The sequence below is a fragment of the Carassius carassius genome, chromosome 17, assembly GCF_963082965.1.
Source record: "Carassius carassius chromosome 17, fCarCar2.1, whole genome shotgun sequence".
Lineage (NCBI taxonomy): Eukaryota > Metazoa > Chordata > Actinopteri > Cypriniformes > Cyprinidae > Carassius > Carassius carassius.
The window spans coordinates 24,512,812-24,536,984 of NC_081771.1; the positions used below are offsets into that span (position 1 = coordinate 24,512,812).

The 24,173-nt window shown below is 40.0% G+C and overlaps 1 protein-coding gene across 2 annotated transcripts; it reads left to right on the forward strand.

Moving 5' to 3' along the window:
* Positions 1-23,771, forward strand: mlpha (melanophilin a). Of its 2 annotated transcripts, XM_059571356.1 has the most exons (14): positions 1-121; positions 835-962; positions 2,324-2,545; positions 2,679-2,791; positions 3,676-3,717; positions 3,861-3,922; positions 4,446-4,535; positions 4,620-4,734; positions 6,148-6,344; positions 15,184-15,267; positions 15,430-15,648; positions 22,284-22,442; positions 23,108-23,185; positions 23,292-23,771. In XM_059571356.1, the coding sequence occupies exons 2-14, from the start codon at positions 853-855 to the stop codon at positions 23,343-23,345; spliced, it is 1,545 nt and encodes a 514-aa protein (XP_059427339.1). In that variant the 5' UTR covers positions 1-121; positions 835-852; the 3' UTR covers positions 23,346-23,771. The 2 variants fall into 2 exon arrangements, with proteins under 2 accessions (XP_059427339.1, XP_059427340.1); XM_059571357.1 differs by lacking the exon at positions 22,284-22,442.
* The last annotated feature ends 402 nt before the right edge of the window (positions 23,772-24,173 follow it).

Genomic DNA, 24,173 nt, shown 5'->3' on the forward strand with positions numbered 1-24,173 from the left:
TTCTCCTACACCACATTTCATTTGAAAAACTAGACATGTGATTATGATTGCCATACTATCCTCACATTATCTGCCTTATCCCGAGAGACTTGACAAGAGCAGCTGCTTGTCTACAAGCGAGGTAAACTAAATTTTCATTATCACTTATGAAACTATTTATCATTTTAATGATATTAAATCAATTGTTCTTGCTGCCTTTAAAGTTACGAATGTGAAGAGTGCATGTATGTTTTCACACTGTGATTTTGCTTTAATTTCTAATGACCACAGCAGGTATCTGTCAGACTTGATTCATTTCCTAGGTTCAGTTACTCATAGCACCATGAACGAAATTATTACATGATCACATCATGAATGCCTTATTTTTGAGGAGCCATGACAATCAATGCACTATGAATTAGATTAACACTACTACCATTTACACACATGAGTGGTGTTGTGCCATCACTGACATTTAAAGAAAAGTCTTCAGAATGTTTGTTTGTTTATGATATTGCAGTTGTAGTGTTAGCGCTCATTTTCACAATCAGTAACTAATGTTTCTTTTAGAATGGAATTCCAAAACTTCATTTGAATTATTGACAGAGGTGTTTACTCAATAATTTATTAGATTAGTTTGTAGATGTGTTGTAGTTATGAAAACAGTCACACCCAGTGAATGGACTTTTGATTGTGAGTATGACTGCAGTGCTTCATATGATCATTTTGCATGTTCTGTTAGCTCATATTGGAAACCTGTTATCTCTAAGGTGGAGAGGTGGAATAATAAGAGTCACATTATCCTTAGACTTCTTATATATGCCATCTTTACCCGCTATTTTGTTTTAAAAAAAGATCAACTAAGGTCCAAACATGGACAAGAAGTTGGACCTGTCCAGACTAACAGAAGAGGAGGCCAAACATGTGTGGGAAGTCATTCAGAGAGACTTTGTCCTCAGGAAGAAGGAAGAGGAGAGGCTTGGGTAAGGAATTTAATTTACATGATTAAACTTTATACAAGACTTTATACAAATCTGACATGATTTAACATTGGTTAATGGCTAATGTTAGTGATCTGTCAGTGGAGCAGCCAGCAATGGCTCCAAAAGACATAGGAGGTTTAGTGTACTGTGAGGTCTAGTATTCACAATTCCATAATTTCTCTGATATTTGTCTATATATCATACTCTATTTATAGTCAACACTAGTGGAAAAAGGTTATGAGAAAGGCCAGAAAGTGTGAAAGGCTGCTGTTGTAAAGACATCATGATGATCATGGTACAGTCACAAGGCCTGATCACACCATTCCAGAGGCTGGGAAAACACGATGCCCCAGAGCTCTATTCTTTTTGTACAAGGAGGTCTCTGTGTGGCTATTGAATTTTTACTTGAAAGATGATGCTCTTTTCTATTTGTTGACAAGGACAGTGATATATGGCTTACATTCAAGTTAATTCTTGATCAGACTGTCTTGCAAACACCAATTATGTTCCAATGCTGTTTTTATGCATGGTGAATATACCGGAAAATTCACTGGAACTTGTGTGACTTACTTTGAAAGCATTGCATTCACAATGTTTACTGACATTGAAGAACCCTATGAGTCTTGATATGCACTTATATTAAAATTCTGGCAGAGCTTTTAAACCTGTAATTATTTTCTATAATTATTTTATTTAATGTTATGCATAATACTAAATAATTCTGTAATATTTTGTTTAAATAGTAAAAAAAAAACTAAACAAAAAAAACTAAAATCCGACATTTTAAAGATTTCAAGTGAATGTATTAAAACATTATAATGTACAGTATGAAACATTCCTAATCACATTCTGATTTTCCAAAGATTATATTTAACATGGTTTGTAAATTGAAAGTGTTACTAAATATTAACCAGTGAAAACAAATAAAGGAAAAGGTAATAATTATTATTACATTTTATTTGACATGGACATTGCAATTACATTAGATGAACAATATGCATTTGCAAGTGTTTTGCACACATGCCAATTTTTAACACCTGTCCATGGGAGGCTTTAAAAAAGAAAATAAAAATTATACTAACTCAATGTTAAAATAGAAGCAATATCCAATGTAAATAATATACTCTAAAAAATCTCTAATATTGGTTTACAAAATGTGATACAGATGTATTGTGCATCCTTAACAGGGAACAGGATCAGAAGCTATATGGCTTTATTGAAGCTAATGATTAATATTCAGTTATATTATAAATTGGTTTTAGAAAGCATCCTAATTCTCTATAATTAAATCCACAAAGCCTATATTTCAGTGACAATCATGTATGTAATTGGTTTGTCTTTTTGTTTGTATTACACCACAGCGTGCTTAAATCCAAAATTGAGAAGGAAGAAACAAAGAGGGAACTCCTGGGGTCTCAGTCAAACCTGACCGACTCTCACTGTATCCACTGCTTGCAGCCCTTTAAGTTCCTGGTGAACAGCAAACGGCAGTGTGTGGACTGTAAACTCTACGCCTGCAAGACCTGCAGCCGCTACAACAAAAAGGAGCGTGGCTGGGTATGCGACCCCTGCCGTATGTCCAGGTTAGAATAAGTTCCAACATCTGATGACATTTGGGAAAAATGTACAGCTCATACACTCAAATAAACTATAGAGTTGGGTGTATATTGAATCACTAATATGGAGTCTTTACATAACATCTGTTTGTTTTTGCAGAGTCCTGAAAATTGGAACCTTGGGGTGGTACCATGACAATGTACGCTCGCGCTTCAAGCGTTTTGGCAGCGCAAAAGTGATGAGGTCACTGTACAAGAGATTAAACGAAGAGGGTGAGTGCTATTGAAAGCCTCCTTTATTGTGTCCATATAAGCTGTCACATCATTATCATCCTGTTTAAGTATCACAAGTCATTTTAAGTGGTTATGCAAGCAAATGAGTATTAAGAAGAGAGAAGGGTCTTATATTACACTGATGGAGTTTATTTTTAACTTGTTTTAGCTTATTTATTATTCCCAAGATAGATACTCGCCATGACATAATAATTTCAACTTATTTTATTATTTACCTGTAAAGTTGCTTTGCACAAGTGGCTACTAATGAATAAATGCCAATATTAGTATTAAAAATCTTATGCAGTAATTTCAGCATAATGCATAAAATATATATTTTAATTTGATCACAATTTTACTATCAACATTTTCAACACATTTTTCAACATTGCTCTTATCAGCTTAACATGAATGATCATCAGCGATCAGTTCAACATAGTAAAGCCTGTTTATATTGCCTATCAGATGAAGAACCGCAAGATACAGCAATGGCTAGACCCATGTGTTATCATTAGATGCCTGTGTGTATTTAGTTACCAAGAGTATTTGTTTATCATTCAGTTGAGGCCATAACTGGGTCACATGCTGTGTCTGAGCACTGCAGAACTTGCTGCTGTTGTTTATGAACTTGCACGACAGGACATGTTAAACAGATAAATTAGAAACCTTGGCTGAATGCACAAATGGAGATGTTGATCATTTAGCCCAAGGTTAAAGCTGACTGAAGCAACAACTGTATTTGGTTTGCAGCTGTACAACTGTTAATGTTCTATGTTTACAATTTACTAGGTTCAATATATTTTATTGTGGTATTATATAACTTCTATCAGAAGGAATTTCTCATTCACACAAGACCAGCACTCGTTATTTTCCTGTTTCTTTAGGGCACCGTGATGATGACATACAGAGCATGCCTGATGTGCGCAGTGAGTACACAAAAACAGTCATGGTGTCACAAAGAATACTACAGGAAACCAGCTTATGCTGTCACAGAGCAAACTGAATCCGATTGGCCAAACTTTGTTAACATTTATCTACCACTGTAATATGCAATATGCTTTATTCTTAGATGTATATAATGGTCATGAAGATGAACATTTGGATGCATCTGAAGTGCAACGTTATAAGCAGGTAGACTAAATTTTGTCATAAATTTGAATTTGTTTCATTCTGCATTTCAGGGGCTTTGTTAAAAACGTTCCCTTTTTCTAAAAGTAAGGAAAAATATAATTGGTAAATCATAATTATTAGATAAAACATTAAAATTATGAGACATTAAGTCATAATTACAAGAGAAAATTTCATCAAAATTAAAAAAAAAACATAATTCTGACTTCAATTGTGAAATTAAGATTTACCAAAAAATATTTTTTCATTTATGTGGCATAAATGGGCTTCTATACTATATTAAATTAACATATAGTTTAATTATTCTCCAAAATGTTGTAGTTTAAAGCAGTTAAATGTACAGTATAGCTGTTGAATGCTGTACATTATATCATAAACCCCTGTTCATATTTTTTAATCATTGTCTAGAAGCAGATGGGGAATATTTTACAGTGTGGAATTATGATAACAAAGCTCTCTTAAGCCAGTACTTTGAAAGTCTTTGTCATATCATTTATGAGCTAAAATCATCCTGACATGTTCGCAGATGCGAAAGACCAAGCGTCTTCTCTCTGTCCACCCCATGGATCTTGACTTGGATGACTATAGCACTCACTCTCGCAGACAGTCCCTCCAGGTAATGAGAGGTCTTGTATTGTTATAAACATCCACTCTGTAAATGGACACCCAGGCATTATAGACAATTTTCTCTCTTCTCCAGTACATCCATGAAGACAGAGGTCAGCGGAATGATATAGAACACAACTCTGACATGTACCATCACCATTATCATCGCATGAACCGCAGGAAAAGTCTTGACAGGTTCTCGCGCCCAGGTTAAGCAAGCACATTCTGTTGGTTTTTATTTTTTTCTTTGTTTCTCTTCCTCCTTCTTTCAAAAATGCGCACTTTTACACAATTGTCTGCTGAATATCTGGGATATTCATGTTGCATGTGCGTACTGTATACAATATTACACCACTAAAATAATTGTGTTTTTTTAAAAACTTGTTTGCAGAGAATGTATTGTAAAATATTGTAATGTTTTAAAAAACTTAAAAAATTAATATTTCAATTACTTTTTTAGAATGTATTCATATATTTTAATAATAATAATATTATTCTCACCCCAACATTTTCATTCTTTTAATATAAACATAAACTGTAATTTATGTAATTATGATGGATGTTTTTCTTGTAATTTTTTTTTAAAATTTTACATACAATGTATTCTGAAAAAAATACATGTCACACCTTTGTCTATCAATTTGCACTGTCTACCAATAGCTGCTCGCATAAAATTCAAGGTATTGATGTTTGCCTACAAAACCACCACTGGCACGACACCCATTTACCTAAATTCATTACTTCAGACTTATGTGCCCTCTAGGAGCTTGCATTCTGAAAGTGTGAACGTCGCTTGATTGTGCCATCCCAAAGAAGCACAAAGTCACTTTTACGAACTTTTAAATTAAATGTTCCCTCCTGGTGGAATGACCTCCCCAACTCAATCAGCTCAAGGGCAGCTGAGTCCTTAGCCATTTTCAAGAATCGGCTTAAAACTTCCATCTTTATTTGACCCTCTAACTTTAGCACTCACTATTCTTATTCTATTCTTTAAAAAAAAGAAAAAAAATCTAACTACCTTTCTGATCTTTCTGTATTCTATTTTCTTTTAATTAAATTATATAAAAAACAGACCTCTAACACTAGCTTGCTATATTCTTTTTCTATTCTATCTGTTTTCTTTTTATTTATTATATTATTTAAAAGACCTTGCTACGTGTACTGCATTTAAGCTAACTGAGACTTGTTATAGCACTTATATATCATTGCTCTTTTGTTGTTTTTGATTGCTTCCATTGTCCTCATTTGTAAGACGCGTTGTATAAAAGCATCTGCTAAATGACTAAATGTAAATGTAAAACATACTAAATGAGAAATCGATTTATGATGACAACATTTTGAACACTTTAAAAATAACTTGCAAAAAAATCATGTAAATATAATGTAGGATTACAAAATATTGTAGGGTTATAATGCGGGTGATTGGAGTCAAGGGTGATTGATTAAAAAGTTTAACTACTACATATAGTTTCAAAATTTTTAATTTTAAAAACTGTATTAGTACGTTAGTTGTATATATAGATGCACAATTCTGGACAGTCGCCAGAGGACCTTTGATTGATTTTCAGTTTTAAACAGCAATAAACAGATTAACCAATCTGTCTCCTTTATTTTTGTTTTAGATGATGGCACATACTCTGAACACAGAATCGTACGTGCTCGCTCTCTCTCTAAAATCAACTCCTCTGTGGCTCCACGCCCGATCTACCTGGATACTTCAGAGGAGGAGGATACGTTCAATTACCCCGTATATCAGCTGCCCCCACGCCGCCACAGTCGAGCATCATCTCAGGAAAACATTCATCAGAGTGCCCCACCGGTATGATCAGAGACTAATGGACTTAATTACTTTGCATTTAAAATATAATATAATTATATACATATCTAAATGAGGGAAAATGTTTTCAGCATGTGATTTCAACAATGAAATCCCTTGACAAATACTGATATGAATAAACATGTACTGTAGGTATATATATGAATTTAAACACTGTCGATGAAAAGTTTGGGGTCAGTAAAATTGTATTGTATTTTTTTAAATAATATTTTTATTCAGTGAGGACACATTTAATTGATCAAATGAAAAGTGAAGACTGTTACAAGGCTTTCTATTTAAAATAAACGCTGTTCCCTTTCAGTCAGTCCCATTCAACATTACGTCAGTGACTGACGAATTGGGATCTCGCTAGATATCACCTTCCAGTGTTAACAAAACAAGCCAATGAATATTGGCATGCAAGATTTTCATCGCGCACCCTACCCTGCAGTACGGGTATAGAGGTGCATCTCAGTAAATTAGAATGTCATGGAAAAGTTCATTTAAATCAGTAATTCAACTCAAATTGTTAAACCCATGTATTAAATAAATTCAGTGCACACAGACTGAAGTAGTTTAAGTCTTTGGTTCTTTTAATTGTGATGATTTTGACTCACATTTAACAAAAACCCACCAATTTGCTATCTTAACAAATTAGAATATGGTGACATGCCAATCAGCTAATCAACTCAAAACTCCAACTCAAAAGGTTTCCCGAGCTTTCTACGTTTTTTCTCAGTTTGGTTCACTAGGCTACACAATCATGGAGAAGACTTCTGATCTGACAATTGTCCAGAAGACAATCATTGACACCCTTCACAAGGAGGGTGTGACGAGAGGGGTGGGGCCGAGAAGAAGCTGGCTGTTCACAGAGTGCTGTATCCAAGCATGTTAACAGAAAGTTGAGTGGAAGGAAAAAGTGTGGAAGGAAAAGATGCACAACCAACCGAGAGAACCACAGTCTTATGAGGATTGTCAAGCAAAATCGATTCAAGACTTTGAGTGAACTTCACAAGGAATGGACTGAGGCTGGGATCAAGGCATACAGACGTGTCAAGGAATTTGGTTACCGTTGTTGTATTCCTCTTGTTAAGCCAATCCTGAACCACAGACAATGTCAGAGGTGTCTTACCTGGGCTAAGCAGAAGAAGAACTGGACTGTTGCCCAATGGTCCAAAGTCCTCTTTTCAGATGAGAGCAAGTTTTGTATTTCATTTGGAAACCAAGGTCCTATAGTTAGCCACTAAGTCTAGTGTTAAGTTTCCACAGTCTGTGATTATTTGGGGTGCAATGTCATCTTCTGGTGTTGGTCCATTGTGTTTTTAAAAAAAACCAAAGTCAATGCACCCGTTTACCAAGAAATCTTGGAGCACTTGATGCTTCCTTCTGCTGACAAGCTTTTTGAAGATGCTGATTTCATTTTCCGGCCGGATTTGGCATCTGCCCGCACTGCCAAAAACACCAAAAGTTGGTTAAATCACCATGGTGTTGGTGTGCTTGACTGGCCAGCAAACTCATCAGACCTGAACCCTATAAAGACTCGATGGGGTATTTTCAAGAGGAAAATGAGAAATAAGAGAGCAAAAAATGCAGATGAGCTGAAGGCCACTGTCAATGAAACCTGGGCTTCCATACCACATCAGCATTGCCACAAACTAATCACCTTTATGCCACATCGAATTGAGGTAGTAATTGTAGCAAAAGGAGCCCCTACTGAGTATTGAGTACATGTACAGTAAATGTACATACTTTCCAGAAGGCCAACAATTCACTGAAATTTGTTTTTTTTTTAATTCGTCTTATGAAGTATTCTGATTTGTTAAGTGGGAATTGGTGGGTTCTTGTTAAATGTGAGCCAAAATCATCACAATAAAAAGAACCAAAGACTTAAACTACTTCAGTCTTTGTGCACTGAATTTATTTAATACACGAGTGTGACAAGTGGGGCGGGAGTAATTGGAAATGAGCGACACCTGTGCCACTCACCGGTCTTGAATCCCGCAGAGGAGCTCTGGAAGGATAAAAAGAGAAGTTACAACAGTGAAGGATGAGAGAGGACCAGGTCTGGGTTTTATTTTGTGTTGGGTTTTGTTTGTGCGTGACAGTCATCCGTGAGGGGCCTCCCAAGTTCAGGGGCATCCGGTTCACTTCTGTGCTCGACAAAGATGCTCCCATCTTGCAAACAGAAATGCGATAGAGCCAGTCCCTCCAGCCGATATGAACTCAGGGTTTCACACATAGACTGTATAAAAACATGGATGTAGTGACATCACCCATAGGTTTCCAAAAAACGTTTTTGAAACCAAAAGTAGGCGGAGGCGGCTGTTGCAATCTTGGCAGCGAGTCACAGCGTGTCAATCCCGGATAATAGGAAATAGGCAAAAAGGCCGGAGCTGGTCACTGAAACCACACCCATTAACTCGATGGTGATGACAGCAGCAACATTCCACCTGTCACTCAAGTGGCCGTGCCCTTAATTATGCAGAAATTTAAGGCTTAAAATAATTTAAAAGTAAGAATTATAAAAAAACTTTCAACCCCCTCACACTTTTTTTAACCAGGCTGTAAACATGTTTTTTCAGCTGTAAAGTTCGGCATTTTTACATGGGGAATCTTTGGAATTGACTTCCTTTTACAGTCAGCATCTAGCGGCCAGTTGATGAATTACAGTTTGAGTCACTTCTGTATAGGCTTCGAGAGAGCGCGAGAGGTTGCCACTTGGTTTTACAGCCCCTACTTCATTGTACCCAAGAAAGGCGGTGGGTTATGACCAATCCTGGACCTGCGTGTTCTGAACCGAGCCGTCCTGCTGCCAGACCTTCAGCCTGTGATTGGACCTTGCTTTTCCTCTAGTGCAAGTGTCCAGGCATGTTGTTGTCTCAACAGATGCCTCTACCATAGGCTGGGGCACCATGTGCATGCAGCATCAGGCACCTGGTCACGGCCTCATCTGTAGTGGCATATCAATTGCCTTGAATAGCTAGCAGTATGGCTTGCTCTGCGCCACATCAAATCACTGCTACACAACAAGCACATACTGGTCTGGACGGACAATACTGTGACCATTGTGTACATCGACCACCAGGGTGGTCTGCACTCCCATCGCATGTCAGAACTCGCTCGCAATCTCCTCCTTTGTAGTCAGAAGCATCTGAGGTCGCTTCATGCCATTCAGGTCCCAGGTGAGCTCAACCGGGCAGCTGAAAAACTCTCACGTCAGCCCACCCGTCTGGGAGAATGGTGACTCCACCCCGAGACAGTCCAGCTGATCTGGAGAGGCTTCAGAGATGCCCAGGTAAACCTGTTTGCCTCTCCGGACACCTCCCACTGCCAGCTGTTATATTACCTGTCCGAGGGGACCCTCTGCATGGATGCACTGGCGCACAGCTGGCCTCGGGGGCTTCACAAGTATGTCTTTCCTCCATTGAGCCTTCTCGCACAGACACTGTACAAGGTCAGGGAGGACAAGGATTCCTCTTAGTAGTGCCATACTGGCCCAGTCGGACTTGGTTCCCGGAACTGATGCTCCTCGCAACAGCCACTCCCTGGCGTATTCCTCTGAGGAATGATCTCCTTTCTCAGAGAGGGAGAACCCTCTGGCACAGAGATTCCAGACCTTTGGAATCTCCATATATGGTCTCTGGACCCCAAATGAGAGTCAGGTGCCCAATCGTAGACATACTTTCCTTTCTGCAAGATGGGCTGGAGTGAAGACAGTCTCACTCAACCCTCAAAGTGTATGTTGCCACTATTGCCGCACATCACGATGCAGTTGATGGCAAGTCTATTGGAAAGCATGACTTGATCATCAGGTTCCTTAGGGGTGTGAGGAGGCTGAATCCTCCACGTCCTCACCTGGTACACTCTTGGGATCTCCCATCGGTCCTGACGGCCTTGAAGCACGAGCTCTTCTAGCTCTTTCACAACAAGGAAACAACACAATATCACATACAAGCAGTGTTGGGGAGTAACTAGTTACATGTAACCTTAACATACATGTACATTTTTGGTCGATGATACTTGCCATGAATTCATGCCGGCCAACTCTAACGTGGTTCTGAGACCCTGGCCTGGATATGTGCCCAAAGTTCCCTCCACACCTTTCAAGGATCAGGTGGTGAACTTGCAAGCGCTGCCCTAGGAGGAGGCAGAACCATACCATTGCTCTGCTCTGCCCCGTCCATACTTTACACATTTACGTGGACCACACACATGGCTTCAGGACCTCAGACCAGCTCTTTGTCTGCTTCGGAGCACAGCAAAATGGAAAGGCTGTCTCCAAACAAAGACTTGCCCAGTGGATAGTGGAGGCTATAGTCTTAGCATTTCAGGCCCAACATTTACCATGCCCCTTTGGAGTGAGAGCACACTCTACAAGAGTATGCTAGAGTGGCACTGGGCACCTCGATACCAGACATCTGTAGAGCTGCTAGCTGGGCAACACCTTATTTGCGAGATTCTATAATCTCCATGTAGAGCCTGTGTCCTCTCATGCACTGGTCTCAGGTGGTCAGTGGCACTGGACTCACTTTGTGTCTATCACGCTTGCTGCGCCATTCCCCTCTGCGGACGGGATACATGCGCCTAAGTGCTTCTCAGTTCAGTTTCCTTTTTGGCAAACCCTGTTGGGTAGTTCCTCCTTCACTCTCGGCAGTCAGGTATGGCGGAGCGCCAGACGCCAGGTCCAGCACTCGTGTGTATGCCAAAGGTCGCCTTTGTGCTGGGTTAGGTGCCCGTGTGTAGTGATTCCCCATTCGGGTGATCCCACATGTGTATTCTTCCACGGTACGGCTTCTCGCATGGTAAGCCTGTGTCTTTCCCTAGCAGAGTCCTCTGCCATCTCTGCTGTGCATTGATCTCACCCCAGTTTGGCTGAATCTGCCATGGGGACCCCCATATGTAGTACTGTCCTGCGGCCAGTCCATATGTGTAAATTCCACATGTTTCCTCCTATCCGCAGGATGTGGCTTCCATAACATTTCCTTGGGGTACACTTACCCAGTGTTATCCAATATCTCACTGTATGGAACAGCAGTGCCGGATTCCTTTGCCTAAGCCCTGTCCTATCTTCTGCCCCATCTGGTGTGGAGGGACTTGCTGGCTTTTGCAGGGCACAGCAGAGGGTCAGCAATAGTGGTGTTTTCAATACGGATCCCAATTCGTCAGTCATTGATTTAATGTCGAACATGACTGACTGAAAGGGAAGTTATGTATGTAACCCTCTTTCCCTGAAATAGGGAACGGAGACATTACGTTCCGTTGCCACAGTTGCTGTACCACCACTGTACGGCTGAGGCACACCGTCTCTACTCCCCAGCAATAAACTGAATGTGTGACTGCACATGCTCTCCTTATATACCCGCACTTCGGGGAGGGGTGCACAATGCAAATCTTGCATGCCAACATTCATCGTATTGATTTGATAACAATGGTGATTCGTCTCTCTAGCGAGATCCCAATTCGTCAGTCACTGATGTAGCGTCTCCGTTCCTTTCTTCAGGGAATGAGGGTTACACACGTAACTGAGACGTTTTGTTTGAACTTTTTATTCATAAAAGAATGCTAAAAATGTTAATGCATCACAGATCACAACCTTACTTATAAATTTTAATGCCGACAATATTACTAATTTGCTATTTTTGATCAACTAAAGCTGAGTTCAGACTGCACGATTTTTAAAGTAGTCGGGTCACTGTTCTTTTCACACTGCATGACTATCTTGGCCAGCATTCAGTCGCTGCTGTGTTCACACTGAACAATGGATTGGCGACAGAAGGTTTCACACTGCATGACTTTACAATAGGAAGAATCGCCAACAGCTCTGTCTGGCATGCAAACTACGTTTCACAACAAGGAAACAACACAATATCACATACAAGCAGTGTTGGGGAGTAACTAGTTACATGTAACATTAACATACATGTACATTTTTGGTCGATGATACTTGCTATGAATTCATGCCGGCCAACTCTAACGTGGTTCTGAGACCCTGGCCTGGATATGTGCCCAAAGTTCCCTCCACACCTTTCAAGGATCAGGTGGTGAACTTGCAAGCGCTGCCCTAGGAGGAGGCAGAACCATACCATTGCTCTGCTCTGCCCCGTCCATACTTTACACATTTACACTTTTCACACTGCATGACTATCTTGGCCAGCATTCAGTCGCTGCTGTGTTCACACTGAACAATGGATTGGCGACAGAAGGTTTCACACTGCATGACTTTACAATAGGAAGAATCGCCAACAGCCCTGTCTGGCATGCAAACTACGTTTCACAACAAGGAAACAACACAATATCACATACAAGCAGTGTTGGGGAGTAACTAGTTACATGTAACGGCGTTACATAATTTAATTACAAAATTATTGTAACTGTAATTAGTTACAGTTACTACGAAAAATAAGTAATTAAATGACAGTTACTTATTAAATTTTTAATGATTACAAAGGGGATTACATTTGAATATATACACACATCCACATACAGATTTAACTGATTTCTCACCTTTACTGTCTATGGATTGCACTGACTATTCTGAGACATACCGCCCTAATAATTTCCGGGATGCGGAAATACAGTCTAGTTCGTAGAATCCAGTCATAAAAATGAAATGCCTAACGCGGACGGAATATACCACATTTTGGATGACTAAATCAAAAGTAGGTCAGTACACTTGAATCAAAACATGACATGGACTAGTGTCTGTGAATATTAAGCCCCAAAAATGCAATATATGACTTGCACATTCTGCGTGTTGGAAATCAGGCGCGGACTGGACACCGGGAGAACCGGGACAATTCCCGGTGGCCTGGCAGATGACTTGGCCCTCTATTTTAATGTTGTTATTGTATAATTGCACGCCGAATGTACTAAAGCGATCATTTGCGAATCCATCTTTTGATTAAATATTAAATTTCTAATAAGTCATGAAGTGTTAGTCATGACTCGCGCGCTCTCCGCACCTCCTCCAAACGGTTTGGATCAGTCTCAGAGTAATCAATGCGAGAGAGAGAGAGAGAATAGAGTGGACTGTGGAAGCGCACAGCTGGAGCAGAGAAGCAGAACTACTGTTCAGGGTTTCAGGTCAGTTTCATCTTTAAAGATGCTTTTTTGTCTTTGTTTTTTTATTTATTTAATCAAGCAGCAGCACGTTGCTCATCAGTCATCACTCAAAATACTATATAAAGGACATCATTATCTGTTGTAATGTTACAGTAGTAATTTAGCTGAAAAAAATTCAGATTTTTTTTTATAGGTTTAGGGGGAGCTACGACAGACAACAACACAACCCTTACGAAAATTAACATTTCAATATTTAACTATAAATCCGGAGAAAATGGTTACTGTTGTTTAACTGTGGTAACCAAAAATGTAACATTATTTTACAAATGTATTTATTTAAGAATAAATACAAATCCATTTGTAAAAACAAAAAAAAAACAAGGTTGTTTTACTTTTATATAGGCTAATAAAAGCATGGTTAATTTTTGTAAGGGAAACACATTGCTCGTGTAAAGTATTAGGATTTTTCTATAAAGATATTGTAGGATTGTAGAGTATTGTATTGTAAAGTATAGTTTGCCCTTTTCAATCTTGAGTATTAAAGTCATGAGAGAGATGGGCAAAATAAAGAGACTGAAGAGAAAAAGGGAAGTAAAGGTGCAGTTCAGGAGAGAACTTTTAATTATTTTGCATGTCCCCAAATTAAAGATTTAAACCTTTTTTATGTCAGGTCCATACAAAAAATAGTTTTGTCCATGAGTTTGTTTGTATGAGTTTGAATTTTCCAGTCTGAATTTTTTTTCCCAGTCCGCCCCTCCTGTAAATTAATGGCAAAGACATGGTTTCATTTAATACACATAAGCCTACTGAAGCTCGCAGTGTTTTCAACCTCTGCCGCCTCAATACAGGGGTACACGAGCACATAAACATAATTTCTAGAACAGCTCTGTGTCACTTCATGTGCATTTTACTTATTTTGAGAAAAATATCATCATTTACAAAGGGACAGCAGTTTAAAAAAAACACCAATGTTTCAGGAGTTTAGTACAAAGAATATGTCACATGCTTATTAGATAACTGTATTTAAGTTGATGTATATGCTTTTATTTATTATTCTTTAATTTTCACAAATTTAGAAAAGTAATCAAAAAGTACTCAAAAGTAATTAGTTACATTACTTTAATAAAGTAATTGAAAAAGTTACACTACTATTAAATTTTAAACAGGGTAACTTGTAATCTGTAACCTATTACATTTCCAAAGTAACCTTCCCAACACTGCGTACAAGACCAGAGTTCTCTAGTGAGACTGGAATTATTATTAAAAATGGTAGCCTGCAAGAAGCTTGTAATACGAATTGCCTCTTCACTGATTTGCGAAAACAAGAAAAAGAAAAGATGAATACGGAGGAGGAAACGGTTGGGGAGACTTGAGGATATTGTGGTCTATAACTTCCCCCCATCTCCCTGCTGCTCTGTATCTTGCTCTCTCATTGGCTATCGGTAATCGCCGATGTAGTTTTCAGTCAGAACACTTTTCACACAGCATGATTTTGAATTGCCGACAGGTCCAGATATTTAGCATGCCAAATATCTCATGGGCGTCGGCGACTCGTCTGCGATTCTCTCAGATAGTGTCTTTGCTCATTCACACTGTGTGATTGTCACTCGTGTGAACGAGAACATATTTGCCTGTGATTTAGGGCATTTGTCGGCGATTTCTCCAAACCCTGTCGGCGAGCCAAAAACTTGGCTAAAATCGTGCAGTCTGAAATCACCTTAAATGTAGTCTTGGTGATTTTTTTCTTTTTCTTTTTCTTTGACCTGTTTCTGTGAGTTAGATTAATGAACTGAACAAGAGAATGTCTGCCATTGAGAGTCTCTTAAATCGACTGGAAGAGAAAATGACTTTGTCTGCTGATCAGGTATGATTAAAGTCTTTTTTGCAGAAACACTTATTTATTCCAGAACATATTATTATACTATAATAGAAATGCCTTTTGTATTAAAGAGTTGGGCTGTAGGTGTCATGTAGGTCACTGTGATTTTAATATTAAGTATGTATTTTGTATTTTGTATGCCTGTAGCCTGTTCAGCCCACAGCAGGGCAGATGGAGGAGGAGAAGCTGAGGAGAAAACTAGATGAGCTGATGAGTGACAAGGCACTTTCCTCTGATGAAGATGAGCCTAAGAGGCCTCCTCAGTCCAAAAGATCTGCAGTGAGGGGGGACCAGGCAGCAGTGGCCCCTGCATCCCAAGAACCCCTGAGCTCGTCCAGTGATGAGATGCCCACTGAAGCACAAAAGGTGAGGACTCAGACAACACGCACATCCATAGAGGCCAAAAAATGTTGTCTTTGTCCAAGGTAAAGTTTTCTTGATAAAATATACTGATTTAATGTTTTTCTGTAGATTGCGGTATCTCATTATCAGAGTACCAGCGGAATACAAGTGGGTTTTAAAAGTCAGGCAACTTCCCACAAGCTTCCCACTGTCACGTGCATGTTCCATGTTTTGAGTTCCTGTATGTCGTTATTTGGTTCTTCCTGTTCCTTAGTTAGGCTTTTCGTTGATTTGATTCCAGGTGTTCCCCATTTGTGCCTTTTAAATAGTGTTCTCAGTTTCTAGTCCAGTATTGGTTATGTCAGCCCCAAGTGCACTGTAAATGTGATTCCCTACTAAATGTTGATTAAACTCCTTGGATCTAAACTCCTGGATTCCTCCCCAAACCCAACATTTATTTGTGCAATGTTTATTTCCTTGGCTCAGGCCAGCCCAGACACCATTGCCTTCACGAGGGCATTCGTGCCACTTGCCCTCCCCAGCTCCTGTTCCCAAGTTAAGCCCAGGGAGGGCTCCTGATTCCCTGTTAAGCCCAGGGAGGGCTCCTGATCTCCAGTTAAGCCAAGGGTGGGTTCCTGATTCCCAGTTTAGCCCAGGGAGGGCTTCTGATCCCCCATTAAGTCCAGGGAGGGCTCCTGATTCCCCGTATAGCCCAGGGAGGGCTCTGGATCTATAGTCAGCTCTCAGAGCTTGCCCCAGAGTCAGCTCCAGCCTCAGAGTGCCCATCAAGATACCTGGTTTTTCCCCAAGACAATTTGTTTGGTGGGGCACTATACCCGTGGCTGTGCCGGCTAAGGTCATGGAAGATCGGCCATGGCTTCCCGAGTCACTCTACTGCGTAATCTCCTGCAACCAGAGAAGCCTGGAGAAAAAATGTATGAGCAAATAGTGAACACTCTCAAAGCACATTTCTCTCCAAAGCCCTCAGTAATTGCAGAGAGATTTCGGTTCCACAGACGAAATCAGCTAGAAGGAGAAACTGTGACAATGTTTGTGGTAGTGCTAAAAAAACCTAGCTGAACACTGTGAATTTGGTGATTAAATGGCATTAAATGACACTCTTCGGGACAGATTTGTGTGCGGACTCAGCTTTGAGAGCATACAAAAAAGACTGTTAAATGAGAGCAACCTGACACTACAAAGAGCACTTGAAATGAGTGTGTCTATGGAATTGGCTGCTAAGGAAGGTCAACAACTGAGCTCAAACAGTAAAGTGTAGAAAATGGAGATTGAAAATAAAGGCCCATGTTTTTGTTGTGGTAAGACTGGGCACTCACCTGTCACATGCTGGTACAAGGATATGGAGTGCCACAGCTGTAAGAAAAAAGGACACATCGAGCGTGCATGTAAAAATAAGGCAGAAAAAGGAAAATCCAGCAGAAAATTACATTCAGAAGGAAGCAAAAGAAACATGTATTCACCTTTGACCAAGAAAACAATCAGGTCACAGACACATCTGATCTTCCGCGCTGCTGGAAGGACAGCCAGTGAAGATGGAGATTGACAATGGTGCTGCAGTGTCGCTGGTGTCGGATGTGGTTTATAGTGAAATACTGAGCCACCTGCCACTCAAATCACCTGATGTGACCCTTAAAACTTACACTGTCGAATCGATGACCATGAAAGGCTTCACCCAGGTAACAGTCGAACTAAACAAATGAACAAAAAAGATGCTATTTTACGTGGTTTTGGCTGATTATCCCTCACTGATGGGACGTTCCTGGCTGGAGCAACTAAAGGTGGACTGGCAGGCCATACACTTGATGACAAAGGAAACACTGGAATTAGAGGGTGTCCTTCAGAAATACAGTGAAGCCAAAATTCTTAAAGGCCTGGCCCCTGCCTTATGCACTCAAACCCAAGGTAGAGGTAAGCTTAAATGAACTCGTGGCAACACCTATTGTTCCATTTATAAAGAAAGATGGAGGCATAAGAATATGCGGGGACTTTAAAGTCACTGTAACCCAGTGGTGTCTGCAGAACAATTCCCCTTGCCTCACATTAATGATCTTTTTGCTGGACTTAATGGAGGGCAAAAATTCAGTAAAATCTTAATCAGGAATATCTGCAAATGCATGTTGGGGAACAGTCCAGAGAACTTCTTTTTGCCATTTGGAATTACTTCGGCTCCATCCTTGTTTCAGCGAGCGATGGACCAGATCCTGGAAGGGCTTCCGGGAGTAGTGTGCTACTTAGATGGCATTCTTGTGACCAGCACTGATAATGAGTCACACTTGCTACACTACCTTAGACGCTACCTTTAACAGACTAAAAGAGTATGGATTAAGAGTGCGGAAGGATAAATGTGAATTCTTCCAGTCTGCAGTTGAGTACCTGGGCCATGTCATTTATGCCTCTGGTCTACATATGTCCCCATCAAAGGTTAGAGTCATAGTGGATGCCCCAGAGCCTATAGATGTCAGCTAGCTACGTTCTTTCCTTGGTTTGCTGAATTATTACGTGCGGTTCATACCAAACATCGTTACCCTGCTGAAACCTCTGCACAAATTGTTGTTTCATGAATATACTTGGAGGTGGACCACTGAATTTCAGGAGACATTCAAAAGAGCAAAAGAGACTCTGTTAAAATCAAAGGCCCTCACCCATTTTGATCCTGCTCTTCCAATTCAGCTGGCCCATATGGTGTGGGAGCAGTCTTGTCCCACATTATGCCAAACAGTCAAAAGGAGCCGATCGCATTTGCTTCGAGGAGTCTAAGCAAAGCCAAAGCAAACTATGCTCAGACTGAGCGTGAAGCATTGAGCATTGTGTTTGCAGGGGCGCCCCCAAGGGCGATATTGTGGATATTGTGGCCACGGCCACCCCTGTATAAACTCAGGCCACCCCTGCGGCCACCCCTAGGATTATTTACAGTGGGTGCTATTAATTTAAATGCAGAATGTAAATTCACAATAGTTTAAGAAGTGAAAAAAAGTGCAGCACCTGCTGCAGCCACAGTTTGCGTCTCTGAGCAACATTAAAGTGTTTCGTTCCTTTAAATGATTCAGTTCAATCGCAATGACTCACTTATTAACAGTGACTCGCTGCCACCCATTGGCGGTTTTAATTTCACATTTAATGGAACCTTTTCATTTTTTAAATAATTTCAAACATCAGTTTTCAATGTTTTATCTTTAAAATATCAAAACATTATTTATTCATTTGTAACTGCAGGTTAAAGTATTCCATGTTCCACGGAGCTGCATTAAACAGTGTGTAAAAACATCTAAATGGCACTTCAGATGCAGCTTCTGTTTTATCTGCATTGCAAAGATCAATTTTGTTGATACTGATTGCATTTGCTTGGTAACAGCCCAAATGCAAGTATTTGACCTAAAATATGGTGCACACTTTTAGAAACAATGGTGTAAAGGTAAAAAAAAAAAAAAAATCAGGTGTCAGCACAATTAAAAATAAGATATCAGCACAATAACACTCAGCAAAATAGTGTAATTATCGTTATCAATAAAATCCTAGAACTCACAGAGATATAACTTTTTGTCTTTATTGCAAACCTTTTAATTTTTTTTCCTTTATTTTAATGTGCCACCCCCAAAATTTACTGTGGCCTCATTTGGCCACCCCTGTTAACATTTTCTGGGGGTGCCAATGTGTGTTTGGAGTGTGCAAGTTTTATCAGTATATTTTTGGAAGAAAGTTTCTGCTGCTGACCGATCATCGCCCGCTCATTGTGATTTTTGGCCCTTACCATGGCATTCCCTCTCTTTCTGTGAGTAGGATGCAAAGATGGCGTTGTTATTATCTGCTCACACCTACAACATCAAGTACCGCAAGTCAGAATTGCATAGTAACGCAGATGGACTGTCCAGATTGCCTCTGGCTGACCCCCTGAAAGAGGCAAAGGTGGCTGAAATTTTCTACTTCAGTCAAGTGGAAAGGGCCCCCGTGACAGCTGCACAAGTGCATAAAAAACGCGAAATGATCCTGTTATGTCATGACAGGGAAAGGTGAGAATGATGACACAGAGCTCCAACCATATACCTCTCGACGTCATGAACTTTCGTTGCAGTCAGACTGATTGTTGTGGGGAAGGAGAGTGGTAATTCCACCAGCTCTGCGTAATTCAGTGGTGAAACAGCTACATGCGGGACACTGTGGAATGGTTCGAATGAAAGAGATTGGCAGGAGTTACTTCTGGTGGCCAGGAGTGAATGGCCAAATTGAGGAAAAGGCAAGAACATGTACGTCATGTCAGAGCATACGCAATGTACCACAAGTGGCACCGCTGTACCCGTGGGAATATCCTGAGAAACCATGGCATTGCATTCATGCTGATTTTGCAGGCCCAGTGAGGACCAAAGGCTATTGGTCATCATTGATGCATACAGTAAGTGGCCTGAAGTGGCTATCATGAAAACTACCTCAGCAAACAAGAGAATTGAGAAGTTAAGAGAAACTTTCAGTAGATTTGGACCACACGTGCAGTTTGTCTCAGACAATGGACCCCAATTTATATCGCATGAGATGGCCACATTTTTACTAGCAAATGGAGTACAACATCATAATTCAGTTCTTTCATGGGAAGAAGGAGGTGGGAACCGGTGGACAATCAAATAATATTTTAATTACAAAATAAACACAAAACAGCCATCGTCAGTCGTCCGTGAGGGGCACAAATAAAAAACAAACACAACTAAAACCCAGGCCCGGTCCTCTCTCGTCCTTCACTGTCGTCGCTCCCATTTTATATCCTTCCGTCTCTTCCGTGGGACTCAAGACCGGTTTCCAATCACTACACCGGCCTCGCTCGTTCCCACGGCTCTCGGCCCGCCCCACTCGTCACAAACATATCAAGTCATCACCCTACCATTCTTCCACAAATGGGCTAGAAGAAAAGTTTGTTCAGACCATGAAACATGCTTTGAAAGCTTCGATTGGGCAAGGCACATTTCATCAATGCCTACATAACTTCTTGCTGTGCTATCGTAGTATGCCACACGTGACTACCAAAGTGTTGCCAGCTTATCTGTTGTTCAATCGAGAGCTCAGGACAAGCTTTGAGCTGCTTAAACCACCAACCCTCAAAGAAACTGTCTTACAACAACAACGAAACCAGGTACAAAGACGGAAATGGCGAGTCAAAGTCAGAACCTTTTCGGTCCAAAATGGGTTCCAGCTACTGTGGAGACCCAGACCCTGTGTCATATAAGGGTAAAACTGCTGGAAACCTTCTATAGAGGAGACATACTGATCAGTTGCTGAGTGGTGCTAGTATATCCACGGACCTTACTGGAGGTACAGAAGCCCCTGATCAAGTAGACGACGGCTCACCAGCTTCTGTGACCTTCACCGCAGAGTTTACCAAGACCCCAAATTTCCCATTTACTAAGGAACCGTCATCACCTGTTGTTTCAACAGAAAATCAGAACGAACCAGGTCGCCAACATCCAGTAAAGGAGTGTCGCCCACCGCAGCGTTTCTTGGATTACACTTAGTTATGGACTACCCTTGTTGTTTGGGGCAGAATAATCCCCTAAGGGTAGGCTAAGGGTTGAGGTAGTCCAACCTCATTCCCAGGGAATTAGTTGAGTTCATGAATAAGACATTTAACAAGAAAGACTGAATGTTTCAAGAATATTTGAAAAAAAAGTTCACATATTGTTACAGTGAAACTGAATGGCATAACTGCAATCCTGTAAGTGATGATTAATTGTTTATTTATGTTGACTTTATGAGTAAGAGGGGAAGAACTGTTGAAAATCAGTGCAAGTGTCATAATTGTATAAAGGTGCCGTTCATTCAATCTAAGATACAACACTGTCTGGTATTTTTTATGTCATCCCCATGTCCTACATGTGATTCCCTGCTAAATGTTGATTAAACTACTTGGATCTGAGCTCCTGGTCTCCTTGTTCCTTGCTCCGTGTTCCTGCACTGTAGCGGCCCCGTGACACCCCTATCATCCTTCAAATATTTTATAGAATGCCAGAGCACAATTACTTTATTAATAAGCTTAAAAAGCTGAGTTTTATCATTAGCATAGCAAAAGAAACAGCTAAAAAAGACGCAAGAACAGTAACTCCCCTGGGTTATTTTCGTAACTAATCATTGTTTTATCTAAAGACCATGAAGCATTAGCAACACGTATGCATCATTTAGCTATAACCTTAGCCATGTTAATACATGACAGCAGTAATTTTTTTAGGGTTTTAATGCTGATTAGGCTTCCCTTGGTTAATTGCTTTCAGAGATCCACCGCGATGGCCCTATGCGACATGTCGCGAAAACAAATTCCTCGTATGTGTGAACATACCTGGCAATAAAGCTCATTCTGATTCTGACACCACAACTGAGATTTTAAGAACAATTAATGCCACAGAAAGTGCTATGAACGAGTTGGCCCCCTCAAATCCTAATGACAGATTCAGTTAGTAGGCACAGATCTTAAGCAGGCTGATGATGCATACAGGGAACTTGAGGAAAATGTAAGTTTGTCCCTCTAATAGATATTATGTCTGTGTGGAGGAGAGAGATTAGACACTTGAAATATCAATGGCATAAACAAACAGGTTTACATCATGGAAATGTATATCATATTTGTTCAGGATTCTATTTTCTTTCTTTTCTTTTTACTGCAGGTATACATGACTGCAGGGAAGTCCTTCAATATGGTGAAAAAGTTGCAAATGATTGAGCAGAATACCAAGAATCACTACGGAGGCCCATTAACTGATTCAGAGCTCTCTGACCTGGAGGACCAGGTCACTTTGGAAGCTGTTCAGAGCACAGAAAGTGAGGTGATGTGATCTCTCTATCTATACTGAACACAATTATAAAGGCATCACTTTTATTTTTGCCCCCATTTTTCATGAGCTGAACTGAAGATCTAAGATTTTTTCTACGTACACAAAAGGCCTAGTTCTATCAAATATTGTTCACAAATCTGTCTAAATCTTGGTTACTGAGCACTTCTCCTTTGCAGAGATAATCCATCCACCTCACAGGTGTGACATGATTATGGCTGGCCACAATAAAAGGTCACTCTAAAATGTGCAGTTTTATCACACAACGCCACAGATGTTGCAAGTTTTGAAGGAGCTTACAATTGGCATCCTGACTGCAGGAATGTCCACCAGAGCTGTTGACTGTGAATTGAATGTTCAATTTTCTGCTGTCGCTTTCATCAGGGTCTTGACCTGACTGGAGTTCGTTATCATAACTGACTTGAGTGGCCAAATGCTCACATTTAATGGCATCTGGCACTTTCAAGAGGTGTTCTCTTCAAGGGTGAATCCCGACTTTCACTGTACAGGGCAGATGCCAGACAGCGTGTATGGCATAGTGTGGATGAGCGGTTTGCTGATGGCAACATTGTGGATCAAGTGGCCCATGGGGTCATGGTATGGGCAGGTGTATGTTATGGACAGTGAATCTATCTGTATTAATTTATTTATTTTATCAGGTATCAGACATTGAAAGCAAGATAGCTACTCTAAGTGCTAAAGGATTATCATTTGATAAAGCCAAGAAAAAGGTGACTGTAAGTAAACAAATAAAACAAATAATCTTAGTGAAATCACATATATTTTGCCAGTTTTCTTGCAAATTTGAACTAATTGTATGTTTTTGTTAATATTTTCTTTCAGGCACTGAGTATACAACAAAAAAGGAAAATTTCTCAAGACAGAGTACGCTTTTAAGTGTGAAGAACATCGTGCTAACTTCTTTAACATTTTGAATATTCCCTATGCCATGATATTTGTGCTTGACACTTGATATCTGTGCCTATATTATTATATTTCTTCATCATGTTCAAGATATTTGACAATGATCTTGACTAAATACTAGTAAACCCTTTATCTTGTGTAAATTGTATTAAGCAACTTGATCAAATCCCAATTTAGCTAAAATTAACATTAGTTAAAATGATAAAATAGTTTACAGAAAATAGGTGTCTAATAAGAATTCATGCCAAGAAAATAGGATTAATTTCTGTTGACGTCTTTTCCTGCTTTGTTCTTCAAATTGGTTTTACAAAGACTTTAATAATTAATTTGGGATGGGGTATGTTTTTCTTTAGTCCATTTATAGTCTTTTTGGAGGTACACTAAAGATGTAATTTTATCAAGCTATAAATGTTAAATTATTAAACATCTAACACCCAATTGTACCCTTAGAAAATGCATTGTAAAACAACCTGTTTGTGATGCATTTCCTGCTTGAATGAAGAAAAAGAAAAAACGAAAGAAGACGTTAAACTACTGCAAAATGTTTTGCTGGTCTTAGCTGGTCACCCAATCTGTGGGCTAGTTTTAAAAAACAGCTTGGTGAGGCTGGGAGACCATCTTTTTCAGCAGGGTTTTATTATTCTAGTGAGCATTACCAGAGGCTTTATTATAGATTATGCAGGGAAGAAGGGGATAATTGTTGGATTCTAACCAGCCAAAACTGATCCCCCCTTGCTGCATTTACTTTCCCCTTGGGGTCGATTGTTGAAGATTGTGCTGCCCACTAGAGGATACTTAAAT

Excerpts from the sequence above, each read along its gene's own strand:
- mlpha (XM_059571356.1), top strand. The coding sequence starts at position 853 with ATGGACAAGAAGTTGGACCTGTCCAGACTAACAGAAGAGGAGGCCAAA. Across the intron at positions 3,923-4,445 it reads AAGTGCAACGTTATAAGCAG|ATGCGAAAGACCAAGCGTCT; the intron begins GTAGACTAAATT and ends ACATGTTCGCAG. Across the intron at positions 4,536-4,619 it reads CTCGCAGACAGTCCCTCCAG|TACATCCATGAAGACAGAGG; the intron begins GTAATGAGAGGT and ends TCTCTTCTCCAG.